The 26,596-nt window shown below is 41.1% G+C and overlaps 1 protein-coding gene across 8 annotated transcripts in view; it reads right to left on the reverse strand.

Annotated features, from left to right (window-relative positions):
- DST (dystonin) overlaps nucleotides 1-26,596 on the reverse strand; it is a gene marked incomplete at its 5' end in the record, with an annotated part of 395,725 nt that overhangs the window by 87,028 nt on the left and 282,101 nt on the right. For all 8 annotated transcript variants that reach the window (XM_082663420.1, XM_082663421.1, XM_082663422.1 and 5 more), the window contains 8 exons: nucleotides 11,293-12,764; nucleotides 14,623-15,118; nucleotides 16,564-16,763; nucleotides 19,683-19,812; nucleotides 20,693-20,934; nucleotides 21,530-21,592; nucleotides 24,047-24,173; nucleotides 25,062-25,218. In XM_082663420.1, the coding sequence (XP_082519546.1) occupies nucleotides 11,293-12,764; nucleotides 14,623-15,118; nucleotides 16,564-16,763; nucleotides 19,683-19,812; nucleotides 20,693-20,934; nucleotides 21,530-21,592; nucleotides 24,047-24,173; nucleotides 25,062-25,218 (2,887 nt within the window). The remainder of the gene's footprint in view (nucleotides 1-11,292; nucleotides 12,765-14,622; nucleotides 15,119-16,563; nucleotides 16,764-19,682; nucleotides 19,813-20,692; nucleotides 20,935-21,529; nucleotides 21,593-24,046; nucleotides 24,174-25,061; nucleotides 25,219-26,596) is intronic.

The following is a 26,596-nucleotide window of genomic DNA, read 5'->3' on the forward strand; positions in this document are numbered from 1 at the left end:
CATCATTCTGCAGGCAGCAATTTTCACCACGGATTTCCCTTTGACCGTTGACACGTTTTGTTTCCTCTGGTGGAGAAACATCATGTAAAATCGTTTTGAAGTTGTCATCAAGGTGGGCGCTTCTGCATGAAAGCAAGGGGATTTTCTGTTCGCTGATGGAATTAACAGAAAAAAAGGGTCTATATTGCTCTGCTATGTGAATATCTTCAGCAGAAGACAAGCTTCTAATTCGGGATGGATCTCCAGGTAAAATGCCCTGTTTTTCTTCCCTCTCGGCTGGAGGACTGCATAACCCAGAGTCATCCTCCTCCGACGTGAGAGAATTACTACCCCCTCTGCACTTGCCAGCCTTGGTAACAGCATCTGACAGATCAGGAGGTTCAACAAAAGAGCTTTCACTTTTGTTTGCATAATCCATAAAATTGGCTGGGACGAACATTCGCCATGACCGTCTATGCTCTTTCTTTTCTGCGTGAGATTTGGCTTTGGGTAATCCTGTGCTTCGGATGATATCGCTATTCAGTTTGAGGGCATCAAAGATCATCTTTTCATCGAGTTTGTGAGTTTCACGGCCTCTCAGCTCAAATGCACTGGAAGAAGCAAGGGCACCATTGGAGCATAAAGAACTGACATCCAGTGTTCTGTGACTGTAGGGTAAAGTCCGATCTGTGAAATGCCTGGAAGACAGGCTTCCCTTGGAACCAGAGTCGATCTGCTCATTCAGCCTAACCGTGTCGTAGATGGAGCGCTGCGGGACGTAACAGTCCTCGATGTTGAGGTCCTCCTCTTCCTCACCCTTCCCTACACAGGGGGGATTCTGACGTAAACAGTCCGGTCTGCTCAGCGGCTTGCCCATTTTGGAGAGAGTTAAAACAAATATTGCAGCTCTTGACACAGAAAGTGGGAAATAAGGCAATGCATCTTTCAGCAAAGCACACTTCTGAACAGAACTATAAAGTGTCTCCAGCCCAAGGACGCATCTCACATAACACACGTCGTCATAGATGAGGTGTTTAAGGCCAGCAGCAGGGCACCGGTCTACTTTGCAACCCTCCCTTTACCTGGTGGTTTGAGAATGACTGTCAAAAATAAAGTGCATCATGAGCAGAGAACAGAAGTCTCCTTCCTCCTCCTACCCAGAAAGGCCCCCAGAGTTCCCTTTCATATACTCCAAAACACAGAAAAAAGAAACCAAATAATGCACTTAACAGTGGCTCAAACACTTAGAACATTCCATTGTCGGTCCATTTCCCTTTTTATTCTAATTTTGCATCTGAGATTTCCAGGTTAAAATTTCCAAAGGAGCCAGCATCTTAGCTGGCTGAATGTTAATTTCAGCAGTGCTCTGGTTAACTGTAATCCACTTAAAGACGGCCTGCAAAACTCCATCTCTTTTATAAATAAACCAAGGTTCAGAAACTTAAAAGACAAACCCAGGGACCATGGACTGTTCCAATGAAGGCACAGAACAAGTCTTCAGAGAAAAATAAGTTAAGTCTAATGCGGTAAGAAAGTTCAAATTTTCTTTTACTCTTTTTGGGAGTAGCTATAAATAATCTTGATTCGAAAGGCAGTCTTTCTACCCATATTAAGCTTCTTCGAGACTATTCAGAATTATCCAAAGAGGAAAAAATAGGCTTTTGGGCGGCCAGGCCAGTACAATCCAGCGACCGTTTAAAGTAAACACAAAGCACGGTGTACTATAAACTCCCCTAAAAAAAAAAAAAAAAAAAGCCGTTTTCAAAGACTCTTATCTGATCCTCCTTAAGACGACGGATCCACCTGAGGCAACTGCAGCAGAGAAGAGCTCCGGGCTTCCTCTAAGGCTCGGGCTGCTGGGACCCCGCCGGCCTTGAAAGGCGCAGCTGGAGGCGGCGGGCGGGCGTCCCGAGCCCGGGCGCTCCCGGGGGCGCATCTGCCGCGCGCCCCTCGCCGCCGCGGGGCCCGGGCTCCCACTCCGCCGCTACGCGCTCCCGAGACCGGACTCCGTGGGCATATTCCCCGGACTCCGGCCCCGTCCGGCCGGGAGCCCTCGAGCCTTTGAGGGGGAGGTGCCCAGAGGCGGGCGGCTGCGAGGCAACCGCCTGGTGGTGACATCAGCGCGAACCAGACCCGGTCCTGGAGGCGCGGGGAGGGCGGCGCGGGTTCGCGTATCTGGTAACTGGGGAGGTGGGGGAGGGGCGAGCAGAGGCGGAACAGACACCAGGAGCCCCGCCGGGACTGCACCCCTGGGAATAGGAAACAGGGATAAGGGCTAACAGGTCCCCATCCTTCAGATGAAACCATACTCCCGTGCGCTGCAGCTGCGGACTCTTAGACGTTTAGTGTCTGCAAATGCAGAGCGCGCATCACTTTCAAGTCGACTCTTGTGTCATTCTTTTCAAAACCCAAGTTCAAGTAGAACTGTTCTCCAGAATCAATTATTCCTAAGCTTCTTCGAGAAGAAGAATATGAATATTAGCGGACATGAATATTAGTCGTTACTAATAAGCATGCATTCCTCTTGAATTTGATGCAAGACTCAGGCAAAGATCAAGGGCAGTTAAATGACTCTGGATGTTTCATTAACAAAATCACACCCACTTTTTTTAATCTACTGAATAAACACTCTTTAAAAATACTGTTTGAAAATTAACTCAGCAAGCCAAACCTTAGCCTTTGGGTGTGTGTGTGGGGAAATTTCATAGATTCATTTAAATAAAGTAAAATCTATCCATTCCTTATCTTATGAAATAAGCAACCATGCCAGAGTAGCAGATAGAGGGCAGATTTTCTTTCCTCAATCTCACAAAATAATCATTTGAACATAAGTAAAACTGTGCTGGCCCCAAGTGAAGACAGTTCTATTAAAAACAACCCTATACTTTCTCTGATAACTTTACAGAAAAGATGTGGGATGGCCCTTTTTTACCTTTCATAAGAAAATATTCCAAAATGATTTTTATAAACCTAAGAACTGAATCTTTGAAAAAAAAAATCTATCCATAACTGGAACTCTACAGGTTACACACCCATTCAACAATTATTAGATACAACTCAGTATATGGCCATCATGAAGTTGGGAAAAATATCTATAGCCAACTAGAAGGGAATATATACATAATAAACAACCCATCAACATGATAATATCAATGCCCACTCTTCAGAGTCAAGAAGTGAAATACTGCAACAAGCACTTGATCCTGTCTAATCACACAGGCTGTTGTGACATGTGGATCATAAGACAAAGAAAAACGTGCCCACAGTTACCACGTTTGAACAGTGGGTCGTGCCCTAGGCTGGAATCAGCAGAAACTAAGGGTTTGACTGTCAGTTGCCACTCCCTTCCCATATAAGCTATTTATTCATGGCTACATGAATAATAAAGTTTCCACAGAATGTGGACCAGGGCCTTTCTCTAAACAGAGATCCTCCCAGAACTTTTCATAAGAAAAAATGGCCCTAATTCCGCCCAACTTAGGCTCTAACTCTGGATCATTAGCACAATTCTATTCTAGTCTTCTAACCTTCTGTAAAGCTAAGAACAGCAACCTCATATTTCATGTGGATAGTACACTTTTAAAGCTACATAGACAATTCATTCATAAACTCAACCATTCATCAAACAGTGCCCACTATTACCAAACAGCACAGAGAGCCCTGGCAAAGTGCTGGTGCCCAGAGATGCAGCACCCCCGCCCCTTCATGGCTTACAGTAAAGTGGAGAATATGGATGAGAAAGTGAGCAGAGTACAGCTGGGAAGCAGGAAGTGCTATGGGAAAATGTCCTCTAGTTGATTATGTTTAAGGATGTGCCATTTATTTAATAATTGAATTCCTATTTTATTAAGCTGATTTCAACTAACTCTACAAAGGACGATCCTAATAGATTCTGATTCAAATTGAAATTTGTACTCTTAATATTACATTGGTATTGATGACAACAACTTGTATATTTATCTTTGTGACTTGGAATCAGATTCCAAAGATCTATCTGGATAACATAAAAGAACTCACATTTAGCGCAGAACTGGACTGGCTGAACTTTTCTTCCTAAATTTGGTTTATGCAGCTACTTTCAATGCTATGGTCTCTAAAGTTAGTAAAATCGAGATGTACTGAACTGTGTTAAACGCTAATCGTGATACCTAGCTCTCTCACATTTTCGTAAGAGAGAAATACACAATGAATAAAATGAGTAAGGTTCTTCTGAAAAGTAGTCAACAGTATTATTTCATACATACAGAAATCACAATGTTAAACTGGTCTCAAAACATAACTTTACACAGCCTACTAGATGTGATTCAGTTAAAAAATCTTCTAAAGGCAGATGATTTTAGAAAAGTACACAAATACTAATTGAATTATAAGCAAAACAGTATAATTTTCTCATTCTATATTTCTAAAATTAAATTAAATCTTTTAAAAGAAAAGTTCCTGAAAAATCTTACCACAAAGTACAATGATCCACATCATAGAAAAGGTAAAAGACTAATTTTACCAACTGAAACATGGAGTTTTTAGAGCTGAAAGGCTAGAGATATTAGGAAATTCAAGTGCAGTAAATGGACAGTGTTTGTGAGTAAATGCACTATTATCCATAAAAACTGACCAAAGTATCTTCCTGGCCCAGGTGCTCCTGAAATATGGATTAGAAGCCAAACAAGAGATGTGGTTTTTTTTGCTGTGAGTACAAAACTAGGCCTTAGAAACAACAATTTCTATTATTCTTTCAAAATAGATATGCCATTAGCTCAGGAAAACGGAAAGCAACCTGTGTTCTTAGTTTTCTGATAAACTGATAAACAGCTTCACATAAATGGGTCAAGGGTTTTCAAGGATAGTCATCAGATGAACATGCAGTAGCTATTTATTTCAGTGGAAAATAATTTATATTTGAAGGAAAATAGGATATTCAGACCCCATGACAAAAGCAAACAAATTCAGAAACACTTAACAGGGTGACTGATCTTGATGGGAATTTATCTTGAATGTTAAGGAGGATCTGTAATATGCACTCCTCTTCTTCCTGGAAGTTACCATCACAGCATTTACCTACCCGAAGCTATTATTTAATGAATGATTACAGACCTAGAGAAACATTTAAAAAACATTAACCCATCAAATTTTCTTATCCAGAAACCGCATCATTTCGAAACAACAAAGCAAATTCCTCCCTCTCTGCTCCCATTTCTCACACACACACACACACACACACACCCCTTTAAGCAACTTTCCATGAGAGTAAAATAAATTATGTAGATCTCCTTTTATCTAAGGAAGGCCCATGATAATGACAGGAGATGCTATAGCCTGGTGCTTTGTGTGTGCCGGTGGGTGTGTCTGGGCTGGGGGTGGCGGGGAGAACCACTTTAAAATGAAGATACAAATTTATCCAGTTAACAACAAAACCACCAAAAAATCCCCTGGTATAAAATCTCTGGCTGGAACTGCATTCAGAACAACCTACATGAACTCCTTGATCTTTTTTTTTTTTAAACTGGAATATAGTTGAGTTACAATGTTGTGTTAGCTTTAGGTGCACAGCAAAGAAGTGATTCAGTTATATACATATAACTGAATATATATAGTATATATATACCATTTATGACAAGATATTGAATATAGTTCCCTGTGCTATAGTAAGTCCTGTTGTTCATTTTATATAGTATAGTAGTATGTATCTGCTAATCCCAAACTCCTAACTTATCCCTCCCTTCCTCCTTTTTTCCCCTTTGGTAACCGTAAGTTTGTTTCCTACGTCTAACTCCTGGATCTTAAATGAAGCCATAGGAGTTAAGAGGCCACATGACACCAAGAGCATGGCGTTAGTTAGAAGCAAACATGGAAAGAGCCCTCGTGCCACGTTCCCCACCAGGACAGCCTTTCGGAGTAGGAAGAAGGCCCCACTGGCTCTGCTGGTGTGTGTGGTGCAACCATGGAGTCTTACGAACCTTGCCATCACATCAGCGCCATCGTAGTGGCCTCGTGCAGCCTCTGCTTTGGTGGGCCTTCTGTGTTGCCCAGCATAGGTGATATTCTTTCTTCCTAACATCTTAAAGCCACTCTGATATAGCTGACTGAATAATGTGACCTTCCTACAAAGCCCATGCATCAAAGTACAGTTTCTATAGTGAAAACATTGTCACCTTTAAAAATACCACAGGAAGGTGTTACGAAACCTCCCTGATAACACAGGCTCATTAACAAAAATCCAGTCAAGTAAGAATATTTCCCCAAGAAAAACCTCTTCTGCGACAGCTTTACTGAATTTGCTCCTGTTTTTGACAAAAACAGAGAACAATTTGTCATTGACCGCTATGTAACAATACGGGCCACTGAGAAATCATTATTAAAGTATTCTTTGGACAGTTTAATTTTATCTCTAAAAATATGGTGACATTACAGAGGTTGTTGTAGGATCATTTAATAAATATCTTAAGAGGATACTTGGAAATTGATTTTTTTCAGCCATACCATTTACAATTAGGACTCAAACCTCCCGGCTTCCCCAGCTTCACGGCGCCTGGCATTCTAGTTCACCCAACATGCTCAGGAGGATGCCTGGGTTCCACACTGCCTTCCCCTGGACCAGAGAACATTTATCACAGCACAATTACATGTGTTCCGGTCTCTGTCTCTGGTTTCAACTCGGTTTAAAAATTCCCTGCTTTTAGAAATCTTTGGTTCAGAGAGACTTGTACCAGTGATGTGTTCATTTGTGGGAACAAACCGAATGACAACTGGAGAAGCAACAGAGTGGCCAGAAAAAACAGTAAGCAGGCTGTGGGTAAAACTTTTTACCACGGCCTAGATGGAGCTGGGGAGGGTCATATATTTAGCTGGGATGTGACTGTATATGTTCGCTAAAACATCAAGTTTCTGTGCTCTTCACTGAAATGAAATCAATTCAGTGTGGGGATAATTGGCTGTTGATGACATCATAGGAAGGGTGGCACCTATTCCTTGTATAGAGTTGGTATGTCTTTGAAAAATAAAATAGAAATGTGGAAACGTTAATATTACCTGATAATGTAGTTTAGATTTGAAGATAATCTTGAGCAGGAATCTTTAACAGGAGGTAGGGATAGGGGGACTTTTGCCTTTCTGCCTAGGAATTTATGACAGTGTATACAGAATTTAATGCAATAATACAGAAGTATAAGTAGAAAAACGGTACTCTGGGTTATCAACAGTAATAGAAAATACCTCAGTCTTTAGACATTTTAATCCAATGACTAATATTTAGAAGCAGGAAAACAATCCACATTGTTTAAAAACCTAGCTAAAGTAACATAAAGGGTAGTACCAATCTCTTTTCGGAAACTTCGAATAGCTTTCACTGACAGTGAATTAGGACTTTTGGTTCAGAACAGCATTTGTTTTCAATCATTATGTTTGTGTTGGTATTAAACATGAATTAATTTTATCCTGTCAAGGACATTAACTGCTGTTTCCTAGGTTAAGTTTAAGGGGGGGGGGGGGGAAAGAATGGAACCCAAGAGGTCTGTCTTACCTAGTTTAAATAATCCATTATGCTCCCAGTGAATATAACGTACCCCGACTGAGTAACTGGGTAACAGCTATGAAGCTCCAGAAAGACTCTGAAGGCAGCTTATTCTATAGTATGAAAAACTGTCATAAGATTTTACCCATGACATTAGGTTAAACAGAAGCTACCAGGTAGAGTCATGTCAAACTGCATCATATTTCGAAGTCTGTAATGAAAATAGACCCAGTACTTCGGTGCTTTTCTGTTTTATTTTTAGAAACTATAAAATAGCAAAATACTAGCTTTTTACTCAATGCAAATTATTCCACTTAAAGCAATTTTTAAAATCTTCCTAAAATATTATGTTAAAACTAATGTCCATGGGCTTCCCTGGTGGCGCAGTGGTTGAGAGTCCACCTGCTGATGCAGGGGACACGGGTTTGTGCCCCGGTCCGGGAAGATCCCACATGCCGTGGAGCAGCTGGGCCCGTGAGCCATGGCCGCTGAGCCTGCGCATCTGGAGCCTGAGCTCCGCAACGGGAGAGGCCACAACAGTGAGAGGCCCGCGTACTGCAAAAAAAACAAAACAAAACAAAACAAAACAAAACTAATGTCCAACCAAAGCTTAATCTCCAACAAAAACTAAGTGAAGATCTGAATTGAGATAATTTACAACTTCAATCAAAAATGACATAATCACTAAGACAAGGAAATGTTTGGTGCTGGTGGTAACTGTCATTATCCTCATCACAACATCTAGAGATACATTTCTAAGACAACACACACACACACATTCACCTCCTGTTATCATAGTGTCTGGCTTTACAGAACACGTTCCTTAAGTGAGTGTTCCTGGTGCTCTGGGTTAAAATAAACAATGGCTGATTGACAGATGAATGGATAAAAAAGATTTGGTACATATATACAAAGGAATATTACTCAGCCATAAAAGAGAAGGAAATAATGCCATTTGCAGCAACATGAATGGACCTAGAGATTGTCATATTGAGTGAAGTCAGACAGAGAAAGACAAATATCATATGATATTGCTTTTATGCAGAATCTAAAAAAAAAAGTACAAATGAACTTATTTATAAAACAGAAAGAGACTCACAGACATAGAAAACAAATTTATGGTTACCAAAGGGGAAAGGTGGGGGGTGGGGAGAGATAAATTAGGAACTTGGGATTAACACATACACACTAATATATATAAAATAGATAAACAAAAAGGACCTCTGTATAGCCCAGGGAACTATACTCAGTATTATGTAATAACCTATAAGGGAAAAGAATCTGAAAGAGAATATATATATATATATATACACACACACACACATATATACATATATATATAAAACTGAATCACTGTACTGTACACCTAAAACAAACACAATATTGTAAATCAACTATACTTCAATTTTAAAAAATCAGAAAAACAAACAAACCAACAACAATGGCTGGTTACTCAGGCCACCCAAATCAGCCTCCAGCAAAGATGATTTGAAAATTTCCCAGAGAAGTGTAAGATGTACAACGTGATGAATAAAGTTAACCAAAACACTGCATTATATCCACCAAAACATCCAGGCTCTGACACTTACTACCCGTGTGACCTTGGGAAAGTCACTTCCCCTCCCTGGGTCTCTGCTTCCTTACAATAAGATGGGGATAATGACAGTACCCAGTTCTCAGGACTGTCAAAAGGATTAAAGACAGTCTAGAGTCATGCTTGACACACACTAAGCCCATAATAAATGTTAACTGTTGTAACTGTTAGTTTTTAGAACATACACTGGCAAACACACACACAAAGAAAAGAGAATCAGTGATTGTGTAAGCATATTTACCATAATATTCTTATTGTTTTTTACCTATGGCACTGGCATATACCAAATGCAGATGACTGTCTACTTGGAAACTTTCATTTCAGTCACTGGGTCTCAAGACACTGAGGGTATGTCATGATATTCTTTATTACTGAATTTCATTAAAATCAGTCAACTCCTTAAAAAGTAATGAGAAAACACATAGACACAGCACGCCAAGTGGCTTATTTTAGAAGACATGATCACTTTGTTTTTCTTCACAGTCAAATAAAGCAATCTGTGTAACCATGAACAGTAACGATGCTTATTTAGTGCTTTTCAGTTTGCAAAATAATTTCAAAGCAATGCGTGAGCGAGCCCCTCCTATCCCTTGCTTTTGCTTCCTTTCCGAAGACCTCTCCACAAGCAGAGCCATGTTTTTCACTGTCCTCATGCCTGGGGACCCAAAGAGGGGGCGTGGACAAAGCAGCAGCACCGATATTATTACTTTTGCTCATTTTCCTATAAGTAGTTGAAGCAGTGAAGAGAGATAAAGGCCTGCTCTCTTTTTCTAAACAAAGTCACAGAAAACCCAAAGAAATGATAACGTTTCACAAAAGCATGCTCAACTTTCATCAGTACAAAGACCACCTGATCACTGTCATGGAAGCGTTCAAGCTTTGTCAGGTCCCACAGAAAATTCCAGAGACTCACTCCTAAGCACCCCCCTACCCCCTGTCTTCCAAGCAGCAACTGTCACAGAACTTTGTTTTTCTAACAGACAGTTCTCTTATATGAAATCTTTATTTTGCAAACCACAGTGTGAAAGTGTGACAGGGCAATGAAGTTAAATCAACAGTGAGGCAGCTTCCTTCTCCTTCCAGAATCAAGACCCAAATACAGAACCGCAGGTTCTTAATCCCTGAAGAAACTGGGCTTCAAAGGCACTCTATAAACAGCAAACAACCATAATATAACAAAGAAGAAAAAGAAGCTACTTTGAAGTTACTTTTCAAACTTCAGTCACCTAAAAATAACACCACGAAAGAGAAACAAAGGAAAGACTTTGTCAAGTATAACAGCACAGAATTCAGGAGGTCTATTTGATTTATATTCATTTCTCCTGGGAAATGATTTGTTGTTTTGCAAATTCTGTTTCTATTTAATCCTATTTGATGCTTCACGCATCACTGCAGCCTTTATGGGAAAGTAAAACTTACCTCATGAATAGAACAGGATCCCCTGCAACCCTACAGGTTCCTGTCAGCCCTGTGCAGCAAAGGCTGGACAGCTAGGACCCTCCCTGTGCAGGTGACCCTCTCTCCAACGAGATGCAAGTTCTGCACCTGCTACCCTAAGCGGATTCACATCACTGACCCTGGACCTGGCCCACCCTCTCCTCCGACTCCATCATCAGGCATCACTGGGTGCTGCCAGTCGGTACACATTTCTCAGCCCCAAGGCGCTCAGAGTCCCATCAGAAATAATTTACTCCCAATCGTCTGGGGCCAGGATTACAACAAGGAACTCTACCCCTGCCTTTTAAAATAGGAACTTGGGGAAGAAATTCAATTAAGAAGGAGGAGAAGACTATAAAAAGGCAAAGAGCAGGAAAAGACTATAATTCACCATGAAAGAAAATGCTGGGACGCAAACATGAAGAGAACACACTTTTGATGTGATGGATGGGCCTCCGCGGTTGAGTTTAAAATACGGACGTGGTCACTCCAGAGGGCAGCTGTGAGTGACATCAGAAACAGACATCAGCTTTCCAAGCACCCTTTGACCTCCTAATTCATCACAGGCCTTATCCCATGAGGGCCCAAAGCCCCAGGAAGCTTGGACTCACCCCACGTACCTGGATATCCCCTCCGCCCACAGATGCTCATTTAAGCTCCAACACTGCATGACAATCCTACTTGAAGATGCTACAAAATAGGCCATCTCCTTCTATACCGATCAGTAATGTCTTTGAATAACCAAAACGCAGAGTACAAAGGAAGCACTCCCTACCTTGAACACATCAAGCTGTTGGTTAATCAACTCTGTTTCCATGCCAACAGGGCCTTGAGACTCCTCGTGCTCTTCAGCCTTCTGGAGTAGAGTAGAAAATTCCTTGAGTTTGCTGTAGAATTCTTCAAGGCGCGTGATGGTCCCTTCCACCTGCTCTTCTCTGGCTTGTGCACGGTCCCGAAGCTTGTTGCACTGTTTGCTTAAAGCCTCCAGGTCCCGTTTGATGCCGACCAGGTCAGGAGAGGCTTCCTCCGTGGCCAGCATCATCTTGCAGGTCTTATTGGCATTGGTGTTGCTTGCGATGAGCGCTTCCAGTTTCTCCAAGAAGGCTTTAATAGCCTCCCTTTGCTTCTGCAGCGTTTCCACATCTCTCCCCACTGGGGCCATGCTGTCCAACTCATCATCAAACTCCGCAAACTGAGAAAACATCTCTCGGATGGTGTTCTGGAAATGGCCGATGCCCTGAAGCTTGGTTTCTAAGAAGGAACACTTTTCATCCACCTGCTGGCTGAGGGCGCTGTGCTCCTGGACTAAGGCTTCTGCTTGGAGGAGAACCTCGGAGGTGCCCTTGGAGTCGGAGGCCCCCGCCACAAGGTCCTGGGCGAGCCCCTGGGCCAGATCGACCTGAGGCTTCAAGGTCTGAAGGGCTTTCTGCTGAGTCTGCAACACAGTCAGGGACTTACTGCTGTGAGCCTGGGGCCCCAGAGAGTCGTGCATATCTAGCTGTTCCTTTGCACACTGAAGCTGCCTCTGAGCTTCTTTGGAAACTTCTTGAAATTCTTTAAATTTCTGGGCCATGTTCTCCAGAGAGAATTTCTTCCTGTGCACTTGCTCGGTGGCCATGTCCAACTTCTGGAGCAGGGATTCCTTCTCCTCTGCCACCGCCTCTTTGTCCACTTCACAGACACGGAGCAGGCTGCTGGCTGCACTGTTTAGCTGTTCCACCATCCCGAAGTGCTGGTCCCTCTCCTTCTGCAGAGACTTTAACTGGGCAAGAGATTTCTCTGTCTCAGCAGGATCCAAGCTACACTTTATTTCCTTGAGGCTGTTTTGACACCTGTCTATCCATGGCTGGAGCATCTCCACATGTTCTTTATACTTGAGAGCTTTTTCCAGTGAATCTTTCACCCTGTCTTCTCTTTCTTTCACCTGCTTCTGAAATCCATCCCAGTTGGTTTTAATCGTGTTCAGTTGTAACTGTAACGCTACCTTCTCAGACCCTTGTGTTTTTAGTAACAGGTTTTCACCTTCCGCCATGGTTTTCTCATAAATGTGAGACTCGGCGGTCAAAGTTTTCCTGAAGTCTTTCTGATCTTTCATTAATGACTCTAAGACCTCGACTTTGGCTGATATCGGGGGAGATTTGTTCTGTTCTTCCTTCTTGGTATCCAGCCAAGCCTGGAAATCTCTAGACATTTGCTGAAATTGATGAGAGCTGGCACAGGCTGACTGAAGATGCTGGACATGGTTCTCTAAAAAATAAAACCACAGACATGTTTATTTTACATCAAAATGTTGAATAAATCTGCAAAAAGCCAAGAGAAAAACCACCAAATAAATACACAGAATAATCTAAACGCAAGGGCTACTAGCACTGACTATGAGAACGACAAAAGCGCTTACGTTATGGACAAAGGCGGTGGGGGAAGGGCAAGAGGTGAGGACTATGGCAAGAAAAGAGACAATAGAGGCTGGATACTAGAGCCACCTCCATCCTAGGGCGGGGAAGTGACAACTGTTCAAAGCTCTAGGTGATGCTGATAAATAACCAATCTCTTATTAAATGTGACTTTTCCACCTGTGTGATTTTTTTTCCTTTGGCCCTGCAGCATGCAGGGTCTCAGTTCTCCAACTAGGGACTGAACCCGTGCCCCCTGCAGTGGAAGCGTGGACTCTTAACCACTGGACCGCCGGGGAAGTCTCCACCTGTGTAATTTTTACCCATCATGGAGGCAATGTAAGGCAGCCCATGGGGACGACATGGGTCTGGATCCCAACTCAGCCTCTCAAGAGCTGGAGGGCCTTGGGTGAACGATTAAACCTCTGGGCCTCATTTCCCCAAGTGTGAGCTGGCAACATTGATAGAAGCTGTCGTGGGAATGAGGTGACAGTGCGTGCAAGTAAAGCTCTGAGCTGAATGCCTGTCACGGAAAAGGGTTCCTAACAATAGTCACCATCACTGTAATCATCATAGGTAATGTTTGCTATCCATATCACGTCAAAATCAAAGAGTAAGTCTGAAACGGTTGCTATGATCAGTAAACAAATCCAATCAATTATTAAAAAACATAAACTGAGTGCCTAGTGTTACTTGGCAAATGACAAACAGCCACCAACGGGCTCTCCTCTGGCCTGTCCTTCTCGGGCCCAGGAACTGCTGCTGCTGTCTTGGACCATCCTGGGCTCAGCGGCCACAGAGTGATGGCTACAGCAGGCGAGAGAGGAAATCGTGCATAATGCTTCTCTCTCACACGTTTCTCTGGAAAAGCTTCCATGATGGAGCCAGACGAACTAGCTGTTATCAAGAAAACGATGCCAAGCCTTTTTTAATAACTGTAGTCGTCTCCTTTTCTGGTGAAACAAGACTGTCGCATAGCATAAACACTGACACCTTTAAAAACCAATTTGTTTTTTTTACGGTTTTTTTAAATTGAAGTATAGTTGATTTACAATGTTGTGTTATTTTCTACTGTACAAGAAAGTGATTCAGTTATACATATATACACATTCTTTTTCATATTCTTTTCCATTTTGGTTTATCACAGGAGACTGAATAGAGTTCCCTGTGCTATGTGGTAGGTCCCTGTTGGTTATCCATTCTATATAATATCCTATGATAAGCCATAATGGAAAAGAATATTAAAAAAGAATGTATGTATATGTATAACTGAGTCACTTTGCTGTACAGAAGAAATTAACACAAGATTGTAAATCAACTCTACTTCAATAAAAAAAATTTTTTTTAATAGTTTGCATCTGCTAATCCCAAACTCCCCCCTCCATCTCTCTTCTACCTCCCCTGCCCCTTGGCAACCACAAGTCTGTTCTCTATGTCTGAAAGTCTGTAAAAACTAATCTGGAGGACCCGAAGTTTCCATGGGCCTATGCAAAGTGGACTTTGCCGGCACGGGGTCCGCCTATTATCTGTGCAGAACTCCCCGCCCCTGCAACACTGTGTGTGCATGTGAACCCAAATCTACCCTCCTTGCATGCACCTCTCACTGTGGGCAGGTTCACTTTAGGGGCCTGGTTTCCCCAACAGCTTGGAAATAGGGAGTTCACTGATCCCTATTTCCAGGAAATACATGCATTCAAAGAAGACACACAAACCTGCTTTTAGTTCAAGATCCTTAAATGATTTTAAGATGCCTTCCAGTTGCCGACTAAGTTCAGCTTTCAAGTACTCTTCTTTAACCAGGGCTGCCAGATCCTCTCCCAGAGCCTGGGCCACTTTGATCTGCTTCGTTTCCTGCTCTATTTCCTGCTTCATTTTCTGGGCTGTTTCCAGCTGCTGGTTCATCGCGTCAGGGTGTGTGCTCCCGGCCACACTGCTGCTGAGTTTATTATCCAAGTCGGCCAGCTTATCGGAAAGGCTTCTCAGCAGGCTTTGATACTGGGTGCTTTTAACAATGGCATGGTCGATCCGGTCACATCTGTCCCTCAATTGTCCTGTGAGGCTGTCCCATTTTTGGGTCACAGCTGCTAGCTGTTCCTTCACAATCCCGTGGAAGGATGGGTGCTCCCCAGGTCTGTGCAGTATGCCCTGACCAGCCACTGTTAGCTGTTCATACTGAGGTTTCCGGGTATCAAATTCTTGCAGGAGAATCTAAGGTAAAGAGGTGATAAGGGCAAATAAACACACAAATGACTAGAGAATTAATTACAGAAAACATACCTTTAAGTTTCTAAACAGACAGAAATGGTAGTTAATTATCTAGTTTTTATTTTATTTTTGTTACTGCTTTTCTAGCTTTTATTTCAAAGGCAGTCCAATTATCGTATACTAACCCAAAGAGCAATGGTGCTTCACAGAGATTAACATTTTGTCTAAAATAATATCCCCCAAGGGAGACAAAAGAGAATAAATATTTTTGCTAGTGTGGGGAAAAGGAACAAAAATTCATGTACAAATTTTCACACACAAAGGGAAACACTGCTTTTAGACAAGTTTACATCACACTAACACCAATTTGATTTCTTCCTATTTGCATTTTTCTTTTTACAGGATTTTTTTAAATGCTCTATAGCATTTTACACCAAAGGAAATACACAGTGATAACAGTGTTAGGATATACAAACTCATGGTGTATTGATTTACAAAGGTTCTTTTTAAACATAAAATCGACGTTTACAGTCTTTTTTGTAAAGATTTAGCCAATAAATCATGTCGCTTTGAGCGTGCGGGCTCACACTGGCTTTCATTATAAAACGAATGATCCCCAAATGTCCTTCTTTTAGTAGAATATTTTATCTATCTCTGGGAGACTATGGTTAATTACTTCTCCTCAAATGTTTCTTTATATCTGTTGTTTCCATCTATTCAGATGAAGAACATACATGCCTAGGACAGCATGTGACTCAACTACCCAGACTGTTGTGTATTTTCAGAGTACAGATCAGCTTCCATGCCCCAAAACCACCACCTGCACAGAAAGAAAGCCCACCGAGACCACAGCGGAGCGCCTGCGACTACGTCTGACTTACAATTTACATATGTTTCTCCCCCTGTGGATTTATCTGCTCATAATTAGATGAGTCTAACTAACCCTGCAGGTTTCAAGGTTCCTCTTCTTCTTCCCTTCTTCTTTCTCTTCTTACTTTGTCTCCCCGACTCAGGGATGTTTTGCATGAGCTTTATAAGTTTCATTATCTACTACCACAATCAAAATGAATAAAACCTCAAAGGAGTCATTTCTAAACAATATACTAGCTTCTCATAAAAATGTTATTACTTATGCAATCATATGTTATTAATATGTATGTTATTAATATACTTCAAAGAAAGTCCTCTTTAACAGGGTCTCTACAAACCACAATATGACTGAAATGATCAAGGGACCTGACCATACTCGTGGGCTCAGTGGACCCCTCAGGGATGCTCCAGGGATGCTCCAGAGCTTTGCTTCTCTGGGGGTTTCCCGCCAGCCTCACGACAGTACCTCGTGGGCATCTGACACATTACAAACCCTCCGAGACAGGCAGAGCACATACCATCAAAGGTAATGTATTTCTAATGAAAACATCTGTCTTGTTAAGTCAGGTAGGACTCACCTGCACCTGCTGCCTTTGTGTGTTCAGCATATTTGGGTCAATCGACAAGGGCCCAAGGACACTGACCATCAGTTCTTTTTCCACAAGCCACTGTTTTAACTGAGCCTCCACAGTCTGGAACTGGGTTAGATTATTTGAGGATTCTTCCAGTTTCTGTCGTCTATCAACTGTTAACTGATTGAGGTCTTGCCACTGAGAATCTAGAAGAAAAAAAGATAAAGGATGAAACAGATTTTTTTTTTTTTTTCTGCGGTACGTGGGCTTCTCACTGTTGTGGCCTCTCCTGTTGCGGAGCACAGGCTCCGGAGCACAGGCTCAGCGGCCATGGCTCACGGGCCCAGCCGCTCCGCGGCATGTGGGATCTTCCCAGACCGGGGCACGAACCCGTGTCCCCTGCATCGGCAGGCGGACTCTCAACCACTGCGCCACCGGGGAAGCCCAGATGTTTGTTTGTTATACATTTAATACAACTGTATCTATGAAGATTGTAGGACAGGGCTCTCCTTACATAGTCAATTAAAGACTAACCTGTGCGTTAATTGCATTTAATGATACAGATTTTATGGTCCCAATGGTTTGTGTCAACTGAAGTGTAAGAAAAATAGATTTGAATCTGATGGAAGATGCTGTAGATTATGGAATATTCCTGAGAACCCTCATTCCTTCTAGAAGTCCTACAGAGTCTGTTTATTCAACTAGAACTGACCCACTAGAACAATGAACATGTATCCTTTTCTTTAATAGCAAACCTTCAACGACCAGATGGTGGTAAGTGACTCCCAAATGTGTGTATCTACACCCAACCATTCTCTTCTACGCAAATCACACATCAGCAGCCAACTGCTCAGAAGTTACAAAAGGAAATCTCACCAACCCCTTAAATTCAATGTTGGAGGAAAAAACTCACGATATTCCTATCAAAATGGGTAGGTTTTTCCGACTTTTAGACTTCTTTTGAAGGTTATTCTCATGCATGTCATGAAATGCCATAATTCAGGATGTTCTTTCATGACTCTCCTATATCCTCAATCACAAACCCTTAAACACAGTGCTTCCATTCCCAATACCCAACTCCACATTGGTCCTCACCATCTTTTGCCAAGACCAGTACTTCTCAAGCTGGAGCTGCATCAGAGACCCCTAGAGGGTCTGGTCGCACAGGTGCTGGGCCCACCCCTGGAGGGACTGATCAGCAGGTCTGAAGTGATGTCTGAATGTGCATTTCTAACATGTCCCCAGGGGATGCTCTGCTCTTGCTGCCAGGAGCACCCTTTCCAGAGCTGCACACCTAGACCAAGAGCCTTCTAACCAGCTTACCTGCGATTCGTGATCCTCAGCTGCAATGAATTTGGTTCTAAAATAATTTCCCTTAAACGTCACTGAATATGTCACTTCTGGGCTCAAACCCCTCAATAATTTACTCGTCACCAACTAGACGGCAAAATCTGATGACCTCTGCTTGACCTCCAGGGTCTCCCACAAAAGGGCCCTCGTGTGCTCATCTGAAAAGGTCTGTCCTCCGAGAGGAAGCCCTCATCTGCCTGCTGATCACATGTCCTCATCGCAACAGGCTGGGCGCACAAGGGCCCCACAGCTCACATGCTCCATCCCTCCCCTTCTGTCCCTGCCCCATCCCGCTTTCATGATCCCACTGGGTCTCACCCTCCACTAGGATGCCCTGCCTGCTCCCCCAGCCCTGAGGACGGCATGCTCCTTGAAGCCCAGAATTACAGACCATCTCTCAACACATGAGTCACTCAACACTGACGGTGTGAAGAGCTGATCTGACAGATTTTTTTCACCTAGTGTAATGCACTGAAGAGCTGCTTTTCATAGAGCCCAGCCCCTGAAATGTTTACCTAAACAACGTCACACTATACGGCGTGTTCTAGTCAATCACAATCTGATAATGAGATAATGCAACTCCAACCATAAACGGAGAAGGAGAAATATCAAAATCTTATCAGGAAGCTTTTCTGAAATATGCATTCCTCGCTCCCTCCGCTATTCTAAGATGTCTTGAAAATATTCCTTCGAGTAATTCTGATATTCTGACAACCACTGAATTAGGGCCCAATTAATTATAATGCAACAGAAGTCTCTATTGTTGGATTAAATACACCTTTCAACATTAAGATCTCTTAGGATGACTCTTTTTCTTTTACTGGAGTATAGTTGATTTACAATGTTGTGTCAGTTTCAGGTATACAGCAAAGTGAAGCAGTTATATGTATAAGGATGACTCTTATTAAACTAAAACGTACTTAGAAACTTCTAAATTTATCACAGCATATCTGACTCTAAAGGAAGGACAAGATTTAGCTAAATATAATGGAACAATTCAAAGTAAAATGATTCTTGTGATAGTCATAGTTAAACATACTTAGTATGTGCCCGATACTGTTTGTCTGAGCTGCACACACATTAACTCACTGAATTCTCCAAATACTATGAAGTAGGGAAAATGAGTGTCACTGTCTTACACTCACTCCCATATCATTACAATAAGGAAAAGGGGTGATAAGATAACAGGGCTTGTGAAGGCAATTCTGCATCTCCGAGGAACAGTTTATATAGGGACAGGATGGAGATGGGAGGAGGACTCTGGGTAAAGAGCAAACCCCCAGACTCCTGTGGGGAGCAGCCTTCTCAGGCTGGTTGGGAAAGGGACCAGCAGCATGAAACAGGGGCTGGTGGGGTCCCATCAGGAACTCCATGGTGGAGAAAGGCACCCAGCTTTTCCAGAAAAACAAACAAAAAGGACTCTCCACACTAAAATATAACAAATCATAAAAAATTAGAAGCACCCAAAACCTAATAAAAAATAAACCATAATGAAAACATGTGACTCAATACACAGCATTCTATCAACTGGTATCTACCTTCTTCATAAACATAAATTTCGTTACTGTGTTTAGTGAGAAAAACACAAGATATGCCAAGGCCTAGCACCATATAATATGAAATGACACTTTAGAATATGCAAAGATCGATTCTGAAACATGAAACAAATCCCAAAGTCAGTGAGATTGCTGTATAGATGTTTTCTGATAGAGATTATGGTTTTTAAAAAATGACTGTGCTTCTGTTCACGGCCTCTGGTGTAAGTGGTAACATACCTATTTCCGTCAACATCTGCTTCCACTTGGGGGCCTCCGGAGTGTCTGGGTTCTCCTCCAGCAGCTCCGTCAGCTTGTCTTTCAACTCCTGCACTTTGTTTACATTTTGCTTCAGTTCTGCCTCAAATGACTAACAAGGAAATAAAAAAAGTAACTTCATTAAAGTATGTCAACATCAAAAGACAAAAACACAATTTCAATAGAGCACTTTTTTCTCCAACGTGACCAAAAGAGGGGAAACAATCCACTGTTAAAGGCTGAAGTGAGTGGAGGACTGGATTCAGCAGTGAATTATATTTTCTTTTCCTCTTCGTAACTATTCTTCAACTAGCTGATAACAGAATCCCAAGGAGGAATGCTAGAGCTACAGAGATAATGACCCTCATCCCATCACCTAGAAAGAATTTCAAGGTATTCTCAAATCCCTTTGGAAAAAAAGGAAAATGACATCAGTATGATTGTAATTAATCAGAAAATCAGTCTTGATAAAGGCTGCAAGATTTGAGACTACTAGCAAATAAGCACTTTTCTGGACAACACGTTACAGAGTTCAAAGATAAGTTAGTCATCTGGAGACATTTTTGCCAGCATTGCCAAAGTGCAAAACCGTTTTCCCAACCCTGACAGTTGTAGCAAGAAATACCGTGTATTAAACAAAGGGAAAGCATGAGCTCCCCTATTTTATACTGGACAGAACAGATTCCTAATACACTTAGCCCTTAAATACATCTTTTCCAATAAGTACTGGTTAAAATCCAAGACTTAAACTAATTTGAAGGTGGCAAAGTTGCTTGCACCCAACAGCTCACTCATCTTTATAACATCTGCGTGTAAAAATAAGTGACTATTAGCATCAATCTCTACAAAAAGTCATGTTCAACAAAGCTGGCGAACTATGTGTTGAAGGTTATAGAGCCAGAAACCAGAACGGGGCTCCTGACCCCCAGGGCTCAGTTCTGAGTGCTAATCTGTTCTCTCACATCTTCGGTAAATGGACCCACAGAAGATACCTTGTTCTGTTCAACTTGACTCTTCACAGCCTCAGTGTCCGTAGGTGTAGGTGCCTGATGCCATTTTGTGGCAGTGTTGTTCATTGTCTGTAACCACTGCATCATGGCACTTGATTCTTCCTGAGCCTTTTGCAATCTGGAGAGTTTGGTACTCAGTTCGGCTATTTTGTCTTTAAGTAAGAGGCCAAGATCTTCATAGTCATGGCTTATGTCAGTCATATCCTTTTTAATGGACGTTAATCCTAAACGTAAGAAGAAAAATTATATTGACACATTTTCAGGGTGTTTAGAGCTCTAGAAATAAAAATTTGTTTCACGTGCTATTTCCTTCTATTTTGTCAATATTAAGTCTACTATGATAAAGTCATAGAGTCTTTAGAACTAAAATGTTACATCATCTTACAATGCTACTTAATGACAAATACTTTAGGTACACTGCATAATACAAGTGAAATGAGATAGATATTTAAAATGGAATAAAAACCCCAAATCATGAAATGATGCTTATTAATTCCTCAGGCAACAAATTAAAAAAAAATAGCTCAAATAATGTTATCCCAAGTGAGAAAATATCTCAAATTAACCCGAAAGAAGGAAACATAAACCAAATGCCAAGCTGAATTACTGGATTTCATTAAGTTCAGATGAACAAAATTGCATGGAATGTTATATAAACATGTTATTTATGGAGAACATGACTATACTCATACCATTTTAATTCAAGTTTGAAATTTCGATATAACTACTTTTCATCCCTAAAAAGATTTTCTCTCTCTCTCAAAAAAAAAACACCAGACCAAGTAATTTAATCAATAAGCACTTAAAGTTACCATTTACCTTTATTTGCCAAAATATCCTGAGTATCTATGGCTGTTCCTTCACCATTTAATATTACTCCACCTGCAAAAATATTAAAACTGAAGTCATCATAGATTTCTATTGTATTTTATATATATTAATAGTAGGTGGCATTAAAGCAAATGCCATAAACACTAATTCTTTTAAAATGTTATTACTATTTGAAAATGTAAAATAATGATTCAATTTCAAAATCAAATGAAGGTCTGAAAGATCAAGCTATATCCTCTCTTTTGCATAAAATTTATTCTTAAAGTCATAACATGATCAACTTAAACAGTAGAGTTTCAGTAACTTTATATTATATACATTAATCATTAACTATTAATTTATAAGAAAATTTGGGGATAAGGTTGCTTTAAAGCTGAAGTTATTTTAGTGATACAGTCCCTGAAGCACAGAAGCTGGTCACTATGTGTGTTGCTTGAAGCATAAATGCCTGACGGACAAAAGAATGTCTGTCTCAAGTTAAGAAACTGAGAATTGTCTGCTGTAGTTACAGTGTTTTCATGGGTTTAATGGAGGCGGAATAAGGTAAAAAGACATGAGAGAAAAGTTAAAAGTAAAAGAAACCATTACTGTATCAATATAGAGGAAGGAGGTACAGTGGCTGGGGCACCTGGGCCCTGGCATATGTCTCACCTGAACTTAAACCCCAGCCTCACTAATGACTTCCTGTGAGGCTGCACAGGTGAATCCATCCCACCAAACTGCTGGGGAGAATAACACGTATCTCGCGAGACCACTGTGGGCATTAAAGACAGTTACCCTACTGCCTAGCAAATAGGAACTACTTGGTGAGCTATAGTAATTATTTCTCTTTAATTCCATAAACACCTAGCACCGGTTCCTTTTTCATAACCAGAATATTAAAAAATCAATTAGACCTTCTCATGTTAGTATGCCTTGGCTCTCTATCCAAAACACAAAAACATTTCCCCAAACTAACCACACACGAACAAGCCTAAACAAAAACATTTAAATATCTGAATCTTAATCTAAAGTTTTGTCCCTTAAAAAAAAAAAAAATCACACACACCGTGGCCTTTCAGATGGAAGTGAAAATACCCTTTAGATACTCGAGATTAATTCCTACCATGCTTGGGAGGTGTCAAGAGTAGGAAAAAAATACTTTTTACTTATTACTAATATAGAATGGGCATGAAGAACTAATGTAAAACACCACAGAATTCCCTTCCTTTAAAAAAAAACAAAAAACCTTGACATTTCAGGAAATCTGATTAGGAGAGAAAGGAGAGATCATCACACACTACACTATGAGGACTGCCTGAAATGGGATTAAAAGAGCAGAATAAACAGTGGGTGGAGATGGGCCCAGCTCAACATCAGCCTCACAATGGGAACAGCTGGGGGCTAAGCAGGGCAGATAAACCACAGAGGATCGTCAGAAACCCTCAGAATAAAGATATGAGATCTGCCTTTGGTCTTCTCTTGGATTATTTAAACCTGATAGTGACAACAAATATAAATATGTTTTAAACTTAAAACTCTATCCACAACTTAATTTTAGAACCATTATTTATACATGACTCTCCCTTTCTGTTGAGAAGCCTGGTAAGATTGTGATTCAGACATGCTGGCTAACACAGTATAGAACTGTTTTCTTTGGGAATAGTGTAAGGAATAAAGCAGATGGGAAGAAATTAAGAGAGGTCCACTCAACAGAAAAGAACCTGTTCTCTTTCCTTACTTCCTTCTTTCCCAGGAGACCAGACTCATTTCTTTATCAAAGATTTCAGGGGCTTCCCTGGTGGCGCAGTGGTTGAGAATATGCCTGCTAATGCAGGGGACACGGGTTCGAGCCCTGGTCGTGAGCCCGTGAGCCACAACTACTGAGCCTGCGCGTCTGGAGCCTGTGCTCCGCAAAAAGAGAGGCCGCGATAGTGAGAGGCCCGCGCACCGCGATGAAGAGTGGCCCCCGCTTGCCACAACTAGAGAAAGCCCTCGCACAGAAACGAAGACCCAACACAACAAAAATAAATAAATAAATTAATAAACTCCTACCCCTAACATCTTCTTTAAAAAAAAAAGAGTGAAGGGCTTAGCCATGGGAGCTATTTTACTTTGCTGTTGATCATTTGACTTGAACAAGTTTAAAAAAAAAAAAAAAAAGATTTCAAATAGAATTTCTACATCCCCATCAATTAGGTAAAAACAAACTGGAATCTGATCTTTCCCCTTCCCCAATATAATGTTCCTTATTCTTACAGATGAATTTGGTTACATTTTAAATTGTAGTATTTAATAAGATGAAACCTAAGAGATCTGAAATTTGACCAGAACAGACACTTTTCCGTGGCAGCGTTTAGGTTGTTTAGAGATGCCATCTTTCTTGTCACTTTCCCTTCGTGTTTCTGAGGTTATTTTATGCATTAATTTTTAAAAATAACATACACAAATAAAATCAACATGGGTGGACCCAATTCATTGGTAAAACCCAATGGGTTTTACCACAAATGTAAATAAAGCACTTACCTGACTTAACTGCTGCTATGGCCTTTGCAGGGGTCATCACAGCACTTATTAGATTACACAGTGAGATCCCACTGTTGTTGACTTTCTGAATCTCTGGTGTTTTTAAGCTCCACTTCTCTTGTAATTTCTGGAGATACAAAAACACATTATTTTTCAGTCTTTGTAATCTTTTCCAAGTTATACATTATAATTCAATGTCTTAAACATATCTTAAAACAGTGATGATTGTGGGTTCTGACTTATGGGATGGAAGAAAAGGACAGCATCTCTATTTGTTCCAATGGTCCAAGTGACTGTTAACACTGTTATTAGTGAGGAGTGGGGTGGGGTCCATCCTGAATTCTGCTCCCAGCCACAGTGGAAGCCAGGCTAGTCCCAGCTGCCACGGGTTCCAAAGTAACTGTCAACTGTAAGTCTGCAAAACTGTACTAGGTAACAGCCAAGTTACAAAAAAAAAAAGGTAGTAGAAACAATTTTAAAAAATGGAAATTCAGAATTCCATTTAATAGTGAATTTTAATCATCAAAACTTCAATGAATTTTAAAGGACACACAACTCCACAAATTTGGAGTGGAAAACTTGCCATAACTGGTCATAAGTTTTATGACTGAGTCAGATGACAAGACTCACACACTAGAGATTCAAATAACTTCCATCTTCAAATACTGGTTAGAGTGATATATCCAAACTAGAGCAAAATGCTGAGTTGAAGAGAAGGATCTTTTACTAACATTATGAAAAATGGTATAAAAAATAAACTAAGTAGAGATGTGGTGGGGAAAGAAACTCGGACCAGTCAGCAACTCACAAATACGTCTCTTTAAAAAAGCAAATTAACTGAAAGTCTGTGTCCTTCTTCGAAAGGATCAGTTAAACCCGTCATGATTTCCAAATACCACCAAAATACACTGTACATACATGAGGCTCTAACTTATGTGCTATTAGATAAAAGGAAACCTCTCATTCCTAACACAAGCAAATGAGAAATTCTTATCAGACATGGACAGTGATTCACCTTAGTTTCTTCCAAAGATTTCCCTAAATCCTCTGCACCAGAAGAAGGCTGCACAATGGGAACTCTTTCTGTGGTTTCTTTTATCCACGACTTTAATGAATTAACCAGAACTTGAAAGGCATCCATCTGTTCTTGACAAGAAGATACAGCTTCTTTTCTAGATCACAAACATCATTGACAAATTTAAGCCACAAAGGGAGACACTCCAAAGGACTAATTACTAAAAAGTAAATTATTATGCCCATTTCAAGCTTAACATTAAGAAAAAATCTTCCCCCAGGCACACTCCAATCCTCAGATACAGGAGGAAAGGTTTCATAGGTGGCAAGTGAAACCAGCTAAATTACTCCTTGTCTATTTCCTCAGTAAAGTCTGTAGATCAAGATAGGAACAGTTAAGATATTTGTAACCCATGTGTAACGGCACTCTATAATGCTATGTACACTCTAAAGCCATATAAACAGCTTTAACATGATTTAGAGCCAGTGAGCTTTTATCTGTCCGCTTTATATGGTGCTAAACACCAGCAGGCTGAGAACCAGAGGGGAAACACAAGTCACTAACATAAGGGAAACACAGCGCCACCTAGTGTCACTACAGTCACTTTAGTGGATGGGTAAACTGGGTCTTTACAGAGAGAGAGGACAGGTTTGAGTTTCCAAAAACGAGGTGAGACCTAGTGATGCAGAACTTAATGTGCACCTCCCCCATGGATACTCAGAAAGCTCCACAGTGAACTATACGGATCTCTCTGTACAGTCTCTGTACACTACACAGAGGGAGGGCACACGCCTGGCACAGGTACAGCTATGAGGACAGTTAGATTTGGTAACTGGATACCATGTAGATGGCATGTGCACGTGTGCAGGTGTGTGGATTACTAGCAGAGAGTACATGGTTGGTAAACTAATCACCGATGACCACATGGTTTTATAATTGGACCCATCTAACAGAAGAAACAACCTAGAGTTTACCCAAAGAAATCAAGAATATTTCTTCTGCGCCATGTGAATTAAATAGGATGGAAATGATAGCTCTGTGAGTAGTCCGGACAGCACTCAAAAGTTTTAGGTAGACAATTCCAAAGAAATGACGAAGAATAATAGCTGAAAGAGAAATGACTACTTTCTATCTTTTGGGTGGCTTCTGTATGAACTTTGGCAAAACCAGATGTATATTCTCAACTAGCACGAGATCAGAAATATAAAACTCAATCAGAAGGCTCACACCCCTGTACAGCTTTTTATCTTAATTTAGGTTCATTCTCTTGTTTCTTACCTTGTTTGTTCATGGAATCATGTCTGATCTACAACTCTTCAAAAAGGAAACTATTTTACAAAAAAAAAAAAAGCCATCCAGAACTATCCAGAACTATGCTGGAATGATGCATCATTTCTGAACGGAGCCCAGAAAGCAATGAACCATGGGCTATCTTTCAAGGTTATTTCTGCCTTTGCAAATAAAAATGTAATAGCCAAAGCCTTCAGACCACAGTGAGTTTAGACTACTTTCAGTAAAACACTACCACCACCATT

Source organism: Grampus griseus (assembly GCF_964374135.1).
Source record: "Grampus griseus genome assembly, chromosome: 10".
Lineage (NCBI taxonomy): Eukaryota > Metazoa > Chordata > Mammalia > Artiodactyla > Delphinidae > Grampus > Grampus griseus.